We start from the raw sequence: 15437 nt of genomic DNA on the forward strand, positions 1-15437 counted from the left end.
CTCTGCAGCAAAGTACTGCAAGCAGTAAAAAAAAGATTGCCAGGTTTTTTGTGTAGCTCAACTTTGTGAAAAAACATCTGTGTAACAGAATTAGTGAACACAGCTGTGACCCCTCATAGTGAATTTTTTTGCTGCATTCGAAGAACAGGAAATAACTCCCTAAGATTTTGAACAACCTACAACATTTCCAAAGTAAGTTTTTATGCTCTTCTACAGTAGGGCAAAATAGAAAATATGTCCAAAAAAAAAAAGCTGTTAAATATGATTTTCACCAACTGGTCCCCATTCCATGCAGTGACTAGGTTTAGCAGTTTCAGAGTTTTAGATGTGTATCAAAAAGTGCCACAAGTGCAAATAAATCACAACTTACCTCTGGATCAAGGATATCTGCTGGCCAAAACCATCTTTCATCACTGGGATCTTTCACCCTCAATTTCCATTTGAGATTAGAAGAAACTAATACAAAAAGATCATCACCATAACTACTGACCAACTGTTCATTTCAGCTTAAGGCTGGCTTCCCTTACCGATGTTCTTCCTCAAACTGACATTTCAAGTATCACTAGGTGCCCACCAGAAGAGTTTATTTAAGTCACAACAGTATTTTATAGAATCAATATATTGTAACAGATTTTATACAATTTACATTCTACAAAATTGTTTGAATTTCAAAATTATTTAAGTTTTTATATCACTTCTAACTTCACAAGAAGGCAGCTACTCTCCAAAGTATTGCACTACAAATGTTCAATGTGGTGAAGCACCTACAGACACGCTTCAGAAATGCTGGCAGCAGCACATGGCATCGATATCATCTTTCAGAACAGCTGACAGAAGTTACATGTGCATCCTCCAATTACTTTCTTTAAGCTTCTCCTCTTATGTCTGCCACTTGTAAACAACAGTATTTATATAGGACATTCCCACTAAGGTGCTTCACCATCATTATGAGCACATTTTGTTCTTAAAATTTTATTTCTTAGAAGATACAAATTTTCCCTACCTTAGATACAAACTGAGATTGATCAAAAACTCTTACATATATACACCGACACAACCCCAAACTGAAGGAATGAGGAGTCTGTCGGCATGGAGAAGGTACAGACAGGATAACAGGCTTGCACATTTGCTGTGCTTCAATATCCTCTAACTTCAAAGCAGGACCTATGATAAACTAGCCTCAGTAGCATCAGAAACATCATCACTGTACACTTGATCAACTTTATAAAATTTATAAACAGAGCATTTTCACTTCAGGAATTTCAGACCTTTGCAGTCCATGCTCTCTCTCTCACACCTGCTATATGATCCCAGAAGAACAAAATATCACACAGCTAACTGGGAACTTTGTCATCATGGCCATCCTTAATTATTTTCCATCAAGCTGCCTGCCCAGAATTAATTTCTTGCTCACTGGAAGAAAGTGACATTGATGCCAGCCTGCCTACCTAAGCAGGTCTATTTAGCAGAAAAAAACAGAAACAAACCCACAATCAAAAAACAGTTTAAGTTCTTCAAACAAGAGTTAAAAATAAAAAGCAACTCCCCACAAGCCCCAACCTTCTGGCTCATGGAATCTCTTCCCAAATAAAATTATTTTTCTAGGAAGTTCTTTTGGTATATTCTATCACTAACAAATCAGTGTTAGTGATAAAAAATCCATTAAAGTATACCAAGCCAGTTCAGGGCTTGACAATTTGCTGTTGTCATCTGCTATAGTAATCAGCCAAATACATAGAATGTAAAAGCATTAGCCAGTGCATGTGCTCCACTGTGTATTTTGCTTAAAGGGATTCAGAACAGTTTACTTAGTTGACTTCAGCTATTTCTTAAATTATTTTATTTTGTTACCCTCTTCCTAGGGGTCTAAAAAAAATAAAATTAAAAGCCCAATAGAATTGGATCTAGGTTTACTGTTCACCATGTCAGCAGTTGCACTCTTTTCCAGTTCCAGTGCATATGGGTTATACTCCTCTTCAAGTTTTCTCTTCCAGATTTTAACTAGGGAATATTAGAATAAAAAAAAACCAACAAACAGTTTACTGATTAACTTAAAATGAAACATCACACTGATTCTCTACTTCCTCCTCAAAGTAAATGCTGACATAAGTTGGCACACGGGCATGTTGGCATGTACACCACATGACGTCAGACGACGCATGAAAGAATGCTTTAGGAGTGATGGGATCCATTGAGGTCCTTGTGTCCAGCTCCCTACTTAAGCAAGGCTAACTCTGAAAGTGGATCCAACTTTGAAAAAACTCAGAAGTTTTCAAAACTTTCAAAGAAGTTTTAAGTTGCCTAGTATCTGTGATGATAACTGTCGTTGTCTGGTGACTGTATGAATAAAGCTGGAGGAATGTTTCTAGAAGTGGAAGGCCCTTACAAAACTTGAACACTTTTGGACATGAAGATGCATCTCAAACAGGCTTCAATACAACACTTAAGTTCACTATAGTTACAAAGTATGCACTTCTAGAAAAAAACTTAGAGGATTTTTAACAAATAGAAATAATAAGGAGCTCTGTTAAACCTCCTTGAGCAAAGCAGGTTTGCTTTGGCCTGCCATCAGTGGATTTCAGAGAGGAATTTTCTCTAAGACCTTCTCAGCAAGAGCTGATCTTAGGTTTATAAAATTAGGGGGGTGGGGGGAAATCACAGAAAAGCAGAATTTCCCCCCTTACTCACCACTAAAGTGCCAGGTGTCATTTGTTTCAGTGAAAATGGTAGAATTGAAGAGACTTTGAAAGAAAACTGAACCAAAACCAAGTCAGTAAATACTCACTGTAATTTGGTACATCCTCATCAGAGTCCTTGGAAGATGTTTTACCAGTTTCTGATACGCCCTTTTTTTCATATTCAGTGGTTAAGATGCTGGGTTGGATTTCTCTTAGTCCTCCTTCAGCTTCTTCCTCTAAAGCTGCTATCATATCTTTGTAGGCCTTCCTGGCCTCTGTTGTCAGTTGTACCATTCTATGAAAATGGTCCTATAGAAATATAAAATATTAATAGAGCTTAAATCATACAGTAAGTTTTAACATCTCCATGAAAAAATCTGTAATGAATATTCCTTATTCAGAACATCTATGTTCATATATAAAAGTTGAGCACCTAAGTATGTATAAAGACATGAAAAGTCTTTATAACCATTTATAAGCAATTATAAAAACACCAATTCTCTTGAAAAAAAAATTTTGGAAAGAGATCTAGATGGACAGGATGTCAGGAAGAGATGGCCAAACTACTTTTTTAAACAGTAATGAGTGGCTGTACTTCTAAAATCAATTTTTCATATCAGCCACTGACCTGTGATAGAGAGTGTAAGTACGCAAAAGCAAAACGAACAAACAAAACCTTAGAGTCAGAGTATTTTTTTTTCCCCTTACAGGTAAAAAGTCAGAGTTTCTTCCCCCTTACAGGTGAAAAGTAAAGCTAAACAAAAACAAGAACCTACATATTTCAACTTACCTGAGCCCCATCATAGCTAAAAATTCCCACCACGCTCACTGGCACTGCTTTGTTCACACAGCGGCCTAGGGCCTTGCGATTAAGGGCAAAAACAAACGGGATATTCTGTTCACAGGCACAGTCGATAATGTTGTGTAGAGTATCATCCAGCCCACCTGGAGCAGACAACAGAATTAGCAAAGAATGACACTATTCAAGCTGGTTATAACTAAAGGCCAGTACTGTTAAAAGATGACAAAAAGTATCCCAAGAATATGGGTGCATTTTGAAATTACAAGAGTTTATAGGAAAAAACACAAGGATCTCAATAATAGCATTAGATCTCCATTTTTAAAGGAGAATTTGACTTTTTTTTCTTAATTCTTAATTAGCAGTATCCTTAGACTGCAACTGTTCTGTGTTTTGTTATATGTGTAGTATAGTCTAATCTAGTATTAAGAAAAAGACCCAGCTGCTCAGAAATTATTTAAAAGTTAACAGAAAATAATGACAATAATTACAACAAATTTTAAACAAACTACCACTGACAACTTATTGTCAATCTGTGGCCTAAAAGATAAGCAGCACTTCTTGCGGTGGCACAGCTGGCATCAGTAACCTTTGTCTCTTCTCAGCTGTGCCAGTGCAATCTTTTGTGCCGCTGCACTGCAAATTGATAGCTAAACCAGATCCTAGTTTCAGAAAACTTCCCCCACTCCAGATAGCCTTGACTCAGCTCGCACTTCAGCTGCACAGCAGTAAACAACCTGAAGAAGGAAGGCATCTTTATATGACTGGATTTCAAAGGCTACTCAAATAAGTTCCTCCAATAGTAACACTGCTGCCAATATACTGAGCCTGCTTTTTTAAATTTCTTTTATTAAACAAACTTTTTTTTTTTAAAAAAAACTTATTTACCCTTTGACTGAATCTTTTCACAGTTAGGAGAGATGATGACGCACTTCAGTTTTTTCAGCTTCAGATGTTTCAAAACTTCTCTAAGACCCATAACAAGCCTGCGTTTTATCTTGGCCTTTACTGGGTCTTTCTGATACAAGCGATCTTGGAAACGAACCAGTTCTTTTAAGAGATCTGTCACACAACTGTCAACTTCTTTACTAAGTACCTGGCTGCAATAACTGAAAGAAAGAATCAATTAAATGTTAAAAACCCTAAAATTACAAATATGTAACACATAAATATGCAATATATAAAATATGTAAAATATAAACATATTTTATTCTATTCTATATCTTTGTCTTTTTTTCTATTTCCACTCCAAACACACTTGTTATATACATGAAATAAAAATTTACTTAAGATTTTTTTCAGTGGCTGAGAATTTACAAAAAGTTTTGTCACTTGTGGTATCTGGTCCCCCTATCAAACTATACTAAAAATACATACACACATGTAAAATAAACCTATATATATTTTTTTTTAAATACCAATAAATATATATGTACATATGTTTTTCTATTGAAGCATTTTTCTCAGGGCATTTATTTTGACCTATATAAATCAAAATACAGCAACCAAAGTATAAAATTCTAATTTATTTCTATAAATACAAGGCTACTTATAACAAAGATGGAAACCTGGATCAAATTCCTCCTCCCTACGTTCATATTTTTTGTCTGTCATCCCATTTCACTTATCAGACTACAGCCTTGTGGTGTTCATAAGGAAGAACAAAACCAGATGTACTTAATCCTTCCAGTATTCCCTGGGAAAGATCAGGGTTTCAAGTTTTTTTTTTCCCCTCATCTTCTACACAAAGAATTGTTCAGTAAAGAAGGGTCTCAAAGAGAAAAACTAAAGATATCTGAACTGTACAGTCAACAGGAAGATGCCAAGTGGCAAAATCACATAAGATTATGAGAAGAGATCGCAAGACCTATCCTGGATCTTAGAGATACAATTATCTCAAAATTTTATTTAAGGTACAAGCGTTTTTATTTACTATTTCCAGTTGATTTCACAAAGTCTCAAAGACAAGTCTACTAAAACACTGAAAATCTAATCTAAAGACACAAAATATTATAAGCTTTGCTGAATGCTCTACATCCTATAATAGGTAGGACTGAGTTGCCCTGTACATATTCAACTCAAACTGTGCTTTCAGTAAAAGAGTGTGGCATAGACACAAATTAAGTAATTTTTAATGCAATTAAAAGTTAAATTAGAGCTAACACATGGCATCAGGAAGATAAAGAATGGCTGTATCAATATTAACTTTTACTATAACGTGAACTGCAAAAAGGCCAGTGGTGTCTTTATGGGAGGAAAACTGAAAGTTAAAACACCGCTTACGTAAAGTAACTATTTTAAACTGTCACAACTGGATCTCTGACCTCTTCACATATAGTAATGACTATTTCTTCTTTTATAAGGGAACATGTATACACATCTATTTAAACAAAACTGAAAGTGTTTGCACATAATAACCCATAAATCTTCCCTTTATTTCTCTGCCTAGCCACAACATGAAAATGTCATCTGGCTAGTCACATTCTTTACATTTTTGCCATTTGGTCTGGCAGCAGAAAACCAAAGTACGCACTAAAAATAAGTAAGGTGTACTACTGTGCTGGTTTTGCCTGGGATAGAGTTAATTTTCTTCACAGGAGCTCGTATGGGGCTGTGTTTTGGATTTGTGCTGAAAACAGTATTGGTAACACAGGGATGTTTTAGTTACTGCTGAGCAGTGCTTACACAGAGCCAAGGCCTCTTCTGCTTCTCACCCCACCCCACCAGTGAGCAGGCTGGGGGTGCACAAGAAGTTGGGAGGGGACACAGCTGGGACAGCTGACCCCAACTGACCAAAGGGATATTCCATGCCATATGATGTCATGCTCAGCAATAAAAAGCTGGGGGAAGAAGAAGGAAGCGGGGGACATTCGGGGTGATGGCATTTATCTTCCCAAGTAACTATTACCCGTGATGGAGCCCTGCTTTCTTGGAGATGACTGAACACCTGCCTGCCGATGGGAAGTACTGAATGAATCCCTTGTTTTGCTTTGCTTGCGTGCACGGCTTTTGCTTTACCTCTTAAACTGTCTTTATGTCAACCCATGAGTTTTCTCACTTTTACCCTTCTGATTCTCTCCCCCATCCCACCTGGGGGGCAGTGAGCACGCGGCTGTGTGGTGCTTAGTTGCCGGCTGGGGTTAAACCATGACAACTGCTCTTTTTCTTAAATATTAAGCTGGTACTCCATTTGTTTAAAATAAGGTACTTATACTTCAACAGCAGCTCCTTTTCCTTCCTCAGCCTCTAATGAATTTCTAATCTTTTTTTTTTTCCTTCAAAGAACATGCATTTTGAAGTGAGAATTACAACAATGTACAGACTATTTCTCTGGATATAATTTCTTTGTTTGTGTGTCAGCTTGCAGAAAAACTGAAAAAAATATTTAGAACCTTCAGTCTAAACTCCAATTAGTGTTGCACAGAATGCAATTAAAGTATCTTGTCTGAAAAATGCCATATTGATGGTACTGTGAAAAAAGAGACATCAATACAATCAATACTTACTCTCTAAAATTCCTACTATGGATTTTTGGAAGACTGGAGGTTAGCTGCTTTGGAATCATAGAACCTTCTGTAGATTCCTTGATCCCCGTATTCTCCAGAAACCCTTCAGCAACTTGTGTTACAGGAACAGCTATCATGTAAATAAAGATATTTCAATAAAAAGACAGACCAAAAAGCATTGTGTAACTTGTGAAATATCTCTTGAAGAGTCTTTACATCAGTATTACAACAGTCTGTGGTAGTAGGGAAACAGGTCATACCTTTTTATCTCTTGGTTTTTATTATTATACCTCTTTTTAAACAAATTGCCAGAGAGATGCAGGGACTCTCATTACAACATAATAAATCCAACAGACATAAAAGTTGTGGAATGGTAATCAGAATCCCAATTACTCAACTACATTGACTCTCAGCTTTGGCATACTTTAACTCTAGATAAGCCCAAGCTGAATCTTAGAAAATTCTGAAGTTACAGTTTTCATTTGGCAGTATTTGGTACACATTTTGGAAAGTACTAAGTGCGCTTACTCTCAGATCTCCATCTACATACTGTATTATAGCCTTCTGTTGAAAGATACCTGCTTGACTATCCTGTAGAAGTGTTTCATCTTCAGTAATATTTTCTGCAGACTGACAAATATTATTTTCATCTTTTGGTACTGCTGTCTGTTCTAACAGGTGTCGCTGTTTTCGTTGTTCTCTTTCCTTCAGAATAATCTTAAAAAAAAAAAAAAAACCAAAACCAAAAAACCCAAATCAATTCCATGTCATATCAATAACAAAGCAGTTTCTCTTACCACATGTTTACGTACAGACCATTCATAAAGAAGTTTGGCAGGATCATTCAAAGTTTACAACATTTGGAGGTTTTTTAATTTGCACATAAAAAGAAGGAAAGATACTCCCTAAATCTACATAGAAAAGGACTTTTTCCGTATTTACCAGTGTCTGGATGGAGAAAATAATTACTAGGGATCAACTACAAGAGCAGAACTAAAGTTAAAGCAACAAATTGCTTCAATGCAGAGAAGCAGGTGAAAAAGTCTCCCTCTTTATCCTTCTCCTTCAGACTGTCAGTTTGTAACAATTCAGCCAAACACTCAAATACACATATATATATATATATTTATATATGTGCACAGTTACTCTTCGCCCTTATTCCTCTGTTAAAAATCTTGAGTCGGTCTAATAGATTGCTGTCTCTGAATTTGCTGGTTGAAGAAAAAAGGAAATTACCATGGATAGCTAAGCCAAGTGGGGTACACGGAGGGAAGGAAAGTAAGACATATGCTGGATCCAGACATGCTACCGTAGGTGAAAGCAACAATCAGTTTCCTGAACCTCAACTTCCTTCTCTGCTTTCATAGCTGCTAAGAAACAGTTATTGTATATATGACCACTAGCTCAGCTAATCTACCCAAAATTTGTAATTAATTACACACAGAATCTAATTGCACAAGTAAATTTCTCCATTTGCATTTGTCAAAGATGGACAAAGAACAAAAATAAACTCCCTACCATACAAAGAACACAGATATTACACAGACAAAGCAATCGTTGTCTTCTCAAACCTGCTTTGGAAAATAGATGGAACGAAGATAGAACAGCCAGAAGACACGGTATCACCGCCCCCCCTCCCCGCGTTTGTTATATGTTGTTTATATTTTACAGTTCTCAAATTCAATTAAGCAGCACAGAATGACCATTAAACTACCTTCACTAGCTCTGTAAGAATTGTTCTAGACCAAAAAGTGACCTAGCAATGGAGTGGTATATCAAAATCCTCTGTATAGAAGACATGACAGGAAGCAACGTGAATGGGCAAAGAGGGAAGATACAAGAGAATTCGCCAGGTGGATCTAACACTAGTTGCTGCAGAATCAGCTGAAATTCTGGCTTGGAAGAGCACAGAAACATTAAATACTACCTTTGTTTAATCCATTCTCCCCAGTCCTGCAAATAAGCATATCTTTTCCAAACCAAGTAAGATTTCTCTGGATGTCCCCCTGTACCAATGATGTGTGGACACTTTTGTAGTAGCACTTCTTCAGCTATCAAGTGATTTAAGTGAGAAAATATATTTTGGGGGAATTTGTATATGCTATTTAGCAAGACTCCCCTCTTCTCCCCCATCCCCCTCTCCCCTTTTTTAAACCAAGGAAAGCTAAACATTTAGACAAGTGGACGCTTAGGTGCAGATCTCCATACCAGAAGGTTTAACAGTCTCACAGAGTAATACTGAAATTACATTAGCCTATATTGTACTATTTAAGGTAAAAATATGAGCACCTTTTTAAGAGGTGTTGGTCTCTTTGCTTTAGGCACTTCTCTCTGTTTCCCTTTCTTTACCAAAGGAGCACTGGAATCCAAAGGATTATGAGGCATCTTTCCTTGGTTTAACCGATGACTTTTTGTGGCTGTAGCAGGTTCTTTAGAAAGCAATGGTATGGCACCACCAACTGAGATTAAAAAAAAAGTCTGCATCAGACAACTGTAACAAATACCAAAACTAGAATCCAATGCAAGTTTAATGACTGGATTAGGAATAGTATATACATTAAATTTGTGTTGTGTTGCTATTAAGAATATTTATAGGCAATCCTGTGTCATTAAACAATGTTATTTAATAAAGATATTTCTCCCAAAAGACTGACATGTCCTCTACTTTTATTACACAACTAGAATCACAAGCTCTGTCCATGAACTCTCAAAAGCAGAATCTGCAAACGCTGCACTCCAGGCTACCTTCAACACCATGCCATGCTGGCTTGATAAACCTTCAGGAATCTCCATGTTTCATGGTAATGGCATTTCCTCCTCCACAGATTCTGTACTGTGTTAAGATAAATACTGAGTTGCAGTATTACAGATTTTAGATTTAATTGCTGTAAATAATCTGGGGCACTTCTACCACTTGTTATGCCTTAATGAAGTTGGATAAAGTTCATTTGCAGATGGGTAATGAGTAATGCAAAGCTACAGCTGAGTCTCTTTTGCTTAACCAGCACAGCTCTCAGGAGATGTCTACTTTACTTGCATTTTTCAGAGGGTTTAGAGCACAGAAGCTTTAAATGACTGGCCAAGTCACTGAAACTGGACCTTCCAAACCATGACCTCACACCCTACTCTCCCTTCTCAACTCGCTATCAGTAGGAATTGCTGTATCATGTGAGAGCACTTTGTCTCTTCACACTAACTAACTTCAGTTACCTGCAATATAAACCAGGTTACATTAGCAAGTCAATGAAGAGGATAACGTAAGTATCAGTGAAATGAGCTTGACACCTTTGTGCCTCAGGCAACTTTTCTCCCCTAAAAAACCATCCGAAGCTTCTGGCAGCTTGTCTTAAGCCATCTTCATTTACTGCTTCCAAGTATTTACATGCTGATCCTCCAACACACAGTACTATTAGCATAAACAGTTTACTTCATAAAACTTCTACGCTGCAACTTTTCTTTTTTGGCTCAGTGTAACAAAGGCAAATTGAGAACACTACCAAGAACGTTGTGCAGTATTTTAGCATAGACGGCTACAAGAATGGAATCTGGGTTTGAAGCAATACATAAGTATACATCCTGCTGACACGTGGCATTTCCTTCACTGTGTGCATCACCTCTTCATTTCAAATTCAGAGAGTTCTCTGAGCTTGATGGCTTTAACAGTTTCTGTTATTTTGCACAATTGATGCATTTCCAAAACGTAATTTAATTTCAAATAATTACTGCTTTACCATGCTGTCCATGCATACTACTTTATTTGGTAAATAATGTAAGTGGAATGAAATAACTTTGTCTACAGTCACACTCCTTGCCCTTCTTGTTCACTGTGCTTCTCTTCATCAGCACAATGCCACATTTTGGTACACATCAATTTAATGGGTGCACTGAATGTTGGAAAAAAGTATAAAGCTGAGGTAACATCTGCCTTATACTTCCAGTATAGGAACACGACACATCAATTTCTCTTCTGCAGCAGATTCAGACACAGGCAATTTAATATTAGAAAACAGGTATTGTGATTCATACCTTTGTGCTCCACCATCTACTCGCCAATCCATGCACTGTATAATTTTATATAAACAAAACTGGTTATTAGCACCTCTGCAGCATAGAGTTTGACTGACTCAAATGAAGAGAGAGATCAATTGCAGAAAAAGAATTTTAAAAAGCATCTTACAAGTTCTCTCAGTGAAGGAAAATCTCATCAATGCTTGGTATTTTGAGCTTTTTATTTAAAAGCTCAGCTATCACATTAAATATTGTGAGATGAATTCTCTCGTGATTAGCTCTCTTTCTGAAATAATTTTTTAAAAAATTCTTTACTGAAATAAGGAGAGAAATTTTATCAACATTAAATTCTAGCAAACATCATGTTTTCTTCTGCAAAATATACTACACTAACATAGCCAAGACTAAATATTGACCGACAATGAAAAAGACACTGAGCTATTTGTTTCTGCTTCCTGGTTACGCACCCAAAAGGTCTGAAAGATTCCCTCCATCACCAAAACCTAGCATTTTGTTAACAGCAATTACTTCACAATTATCAGGCATGGCAGAACTCATCCTTTGGCTTGGGCTGATTGACTCTCACATAACCCCTGTGTTTGCAAAGGAGCTTTTTCACTCAAGTTACAGCTCTAGGATTTCTAGCATCAGAGGTGCTTAAGAAAGCCTTTCTTACTGTGTAGCCCCTTTCTGCAGGTTCACATCACAACAGTAACACACACATTTAAGACAAAGCAAAAACCTCCACAAACATTAGTATTTTCGTCAAAGCTAAATTTCAATCACCTCTCATATTTATATACGGTATTCTTTTACAAATCATTGTCCTGAAGGTTGTTCTTTCCCCAAGTCTTCCTCCAAACAATTCAGATTGCCTTGCTTTTTAAAATTTTGTTTAAAAGAACCTTCATCTCCTCTTATATCTTGTGAACTGTGCTCCTGCCTGCATATTCAGAGATCATTACAGATCAGAAATCAGACTACATTTAACATCTGAATACTTAAAAACAACTCAAGTTGAAAGAAAGGAAATTTCATCGTAACCAATACCTGAAAACACTACAGGTTTAGAAGACTGCTTTGACTTCTCTGTTTGCTGCTTCTGCTCCAAGACTGCCAGCATGCCACCCAAATCCAACTGCACAGGAATTTGACTCTTCTTACCACTGCTCCTGGATGTTTCCTGAACAAGTTCAGTACCAATTAGTAATGCCCTCCATTTCAGAATGTAAAGACTGTATTTTGTATGGTGTGTAATACACTAAACATCTTCATCCACGATACTTTCGATTTTTAGCTTCATTCAATGAAAGTATTTGATCTTTAAATACACATCAACTTTAATGTGAAAAATAAAAAAAATCGGAAACAGTTCAAATAACTTTTGAATAGCTACTCAAATAAAGCATAAAAGCATAAAGTCTTTAATAAAGAAGCTGCTTTGTGTCAGGCTCCCACTTTGGTCAGACTGCCACCTATCTTTGAAAAAGAAAAAAGGCTTACCAGAATTGAAAGTTTTGTTAAAAGTACAGAAAAACTACTCTGTGAATCTTCCAGGATATGTGATTGCAACACACATATGTCATTACCTTCAATGTCTTATTAAAAAGGGACGTCATCATCTTTAAGCACCATCTCCTCACAAGCAGTAATCTTTGTGTCTGCTTTGAAGAGAAGGCAAAAGCGGTGTCCCGCACTTGGCACCACATTCAATGATTCAGAATATAAGAAGATTACAAATGAATAGTCTAGCGAAGACTACGAAAGGGCAAACTACGAGGGCAGAACATGCTAAGGAAATGACTCACAGATTTTGTACTTTCAGAAGTCTTATACTAGAGAATCAATTCAGTATAGCTTCTGTTACAATAGGGTTAAGGAATGTGACCTGCTCCTTCCAAGCCTAGGATCACATCTTGCATCAGACCTATGCCAGAACCTACTCACCAAGATGCAACTACTTATTCACTGTTGCTCCGTAGTTCTTCTCCTTGCCCCAAGCTAACTGGATTTCCTTGCCTCTGCCTAGCAGAATCACTTTTAAGAGGTTCCCAACTCCTTAAGACAATCAGTTTGGACTGGATTTATGTCATGATCAAATAAGACAGGTGAAAGAAAGATTCCTGATTCCTGAAACTTGCAGGCATTAATGAAAAGCTAGTATTTTTTCCTGAACACTGTATCACAAACTGGGGGCTAGCAACTACTACCATTGAGTACTTCTAATCAAGAGGATCTTGTCACTTATCTCAAAGTATGAATGACAAAGTATGAATACAATCGCAAATGAGCTTGGACTTAGTCTTATATTTAAATATGGTAATTTCGTTTGTCATTTTGAGTTGTAAACTTATTTTCAACCATGAACGCATTTACCTGCATTTTCTTTCTTTCTAACATAGAAGATGAAGCTTGCTTCCGTGACAGTCCATCCACCTTGGGAGTTCCATCCAGTGTGGGAGACCGACTATCCCAAGGCTCTTCGGGGGGATGGATCTTTGAAATTTAGACACAAAAGGTGACAAGGAGGAAGAGAAAATATTTAAAGACACATGGAAAAGGGTAAAGTGAAGATGATATTAAATTCAAATGGAACATAGACAGTGGGATTGCACCCTCAGCAAGTTTGTGAATGACACCAAGCTGAGTAGTACAGCTGACAGGCTTCAGGGAAGGGATGCCATCCAGAGTGACCTTGACAGGCTTGAGGAGTGTGCCTGTATGAACTTCATGAAGTTCAACAAGGCCAAGTGCAAGGTTCTGGTCCTGGGTTGAGGCAATCCCCAGTATCAATCCAGGCTGGGGTTGAATGGATTGAGAGCAGCCCTGCAGAGAAGGCGTTGGGCGTACTGGTGGATGAAAAGCTGGATATAAGCTGGCAATGTGTGCTCGCAGCCCAGAAAGCCAATTCTATCCTGGGCTGCGTAAAAAGAAGTGTGGCTGGCAGATTGAGGGAGGTGATTCTCCCCCTCTGCCCGGCTCTCGTGAGACCCCACCTGGAGTACTGCGTTCAGCTCTGGGGTCCCCAGCACAAGAAAGACATAGACCTGTTAGAGCAGGACCAGAGGAGGCCCCCAAAAATGGTCAGAGGGCTGGAACACCTCTCCTACGATAAAAGATGGAGAGAGTTGGGGTTGTTTAGCCTGGAGAAGAGAAGGCTCTTGGAAGACTTTATTGTGGCCTTCTAAAAGTGTGATCATTTATTGGCTGCCACGCTACTAAATCAGACTCATGATTTCCTCTTTTTTTCAGATTTGGAAGAAAAAAAGAGCAAGGCAGCTTCATCTTCAAATATTTTTTAGAGCAGTATGAGAGGCTTAATGATCATGTCTCTACAACTTATGTAAGCTTTGAGAGGTTATATCCCACTTAATGCCTACAAAGCTAAAAGGTATCTCTCTTTTGAGGTGCAAGCCTGTATAGCACTTTCTTTATAAAAAATATGGTTTGAGCAACTACTGTGCCTTTTGCTGCTCATTCCTCCCTCTCAATGCAATTTACTGCCTCAAAGCAAACAAGGGTTTTGGTTTTTTGGTTTGGTTTTGTTTGGTTTTTTTTTTAACCACCAATATTCACAGTGAAACAAAACAAAGGACAAAAACATCTAGCAGCAAAACTAGTTTCAAAGAAACAGAAACCTGGAATTTCACCTTTACTATTTATGTTATTTGCTTTGCAAGAGCAATCATATTTCCAATCCTTGTGATTTATGTTTGGGATTCATTCCTGTCCTGAATGAATTTCCAAATTAATCCTTGGGATTCATTTCACACGTTAAAAAAAAAAATAGCTTGGATTTATAATTGATGTTGGACTCAAATTCTTACCCTTGCATAGCTTGAGAACGGAGTGTTACACTGTTCAGATGCCCTTGAAATTTGATTATATGAACAAACAGCAAAGGCAGAAATCTTCTGAAAGACTCTTAGTATTATTTTTATGAAATTCAAAATTAAACCGGAACACTACCTGTAGGAAAACAAACTACATAAACAGAATTCATCTCAACTAACTTCGAGTGTCCACGACAGGTGTCTATATTGGAATTAGTAGCCCAGAGTTTAGGCAGCAGTTCAGAGCCCAAAAAGGTATCTCCTTTGGAATGATATGAATCTATGAATACAGTGAATAGCTCTTCACTGTCCACAGAGTACCTAAGGGGATTGCCATGGGTAGGGCCCCACATGATAAGCACCTACATTTAGTCAAAAGAATTTCACCTTTAGTCTTACTGTAAATTTGCAGTCTTTTCCTGCTTATTTTCTTAACATTCACATAACATAAGATTACTTACTTCAGACTGCTTTCTGACAGCAGGAGTAAATGATGATTTCTGAGGTCCTAGTCTGTTTCTCCTATCAGAAGCAGCTGCCAGATCAGGAAACTCCTCAGCATCCTAAACAAATAAATCGGAGGATGATTATATAGAATCATAGAATCATTAAG

At 37.4% G+C, this 15437-nt stretch overlaps 1 protein-coding gene across 1 annotated transcript; it reads right to left on the reverse strand.

Moving 5' to 3' along the window:
* Positions 1 to 1847: 1847 nt before the first annotated feature.
* SECISBP2 (SECIS binding protein 2) lies at positions 1848 to 13487 on the reverse strand (the record flags this gene model as incomplete). The annotated part of the gene is made up of 10 exons (XM_009576131.1): positions 1848 to 1858; positions 1915 to 2001; positions 2786 to 2987; positions 3469 to 3623; positions 4366 to 4586; positions 6984 to 7113; positions 7562 to 7613; positions 9273 to 9442; positions 12042 to 12174; positions 13368 to 13487. Coding segments are annotated over 10 exons (1281 nt in total), but the record flags the coding sequence as incomplete, so codon positions are not given.
* Between the last annotated feature and the right edge of the window lie 1950 nt (positions 13488 to 15437).

This window comes from Fulmarus glacialis, unplaced genomic scaffold, assembly GCF_000690835.1.
Source record: "Fulmarus glacialis isolate BGI_N327 unplaced genomic scaffold, ASM69083v1 scaffold12124, whole genome shotgun sequence".
Taxonomy (NCBI): domain Eukaryota; kingdom Metazoa; phylum Chordata; class Aves; order Procellariiformes; family Procellariidae; genus Fulmarus; species Fulmarus glacialis.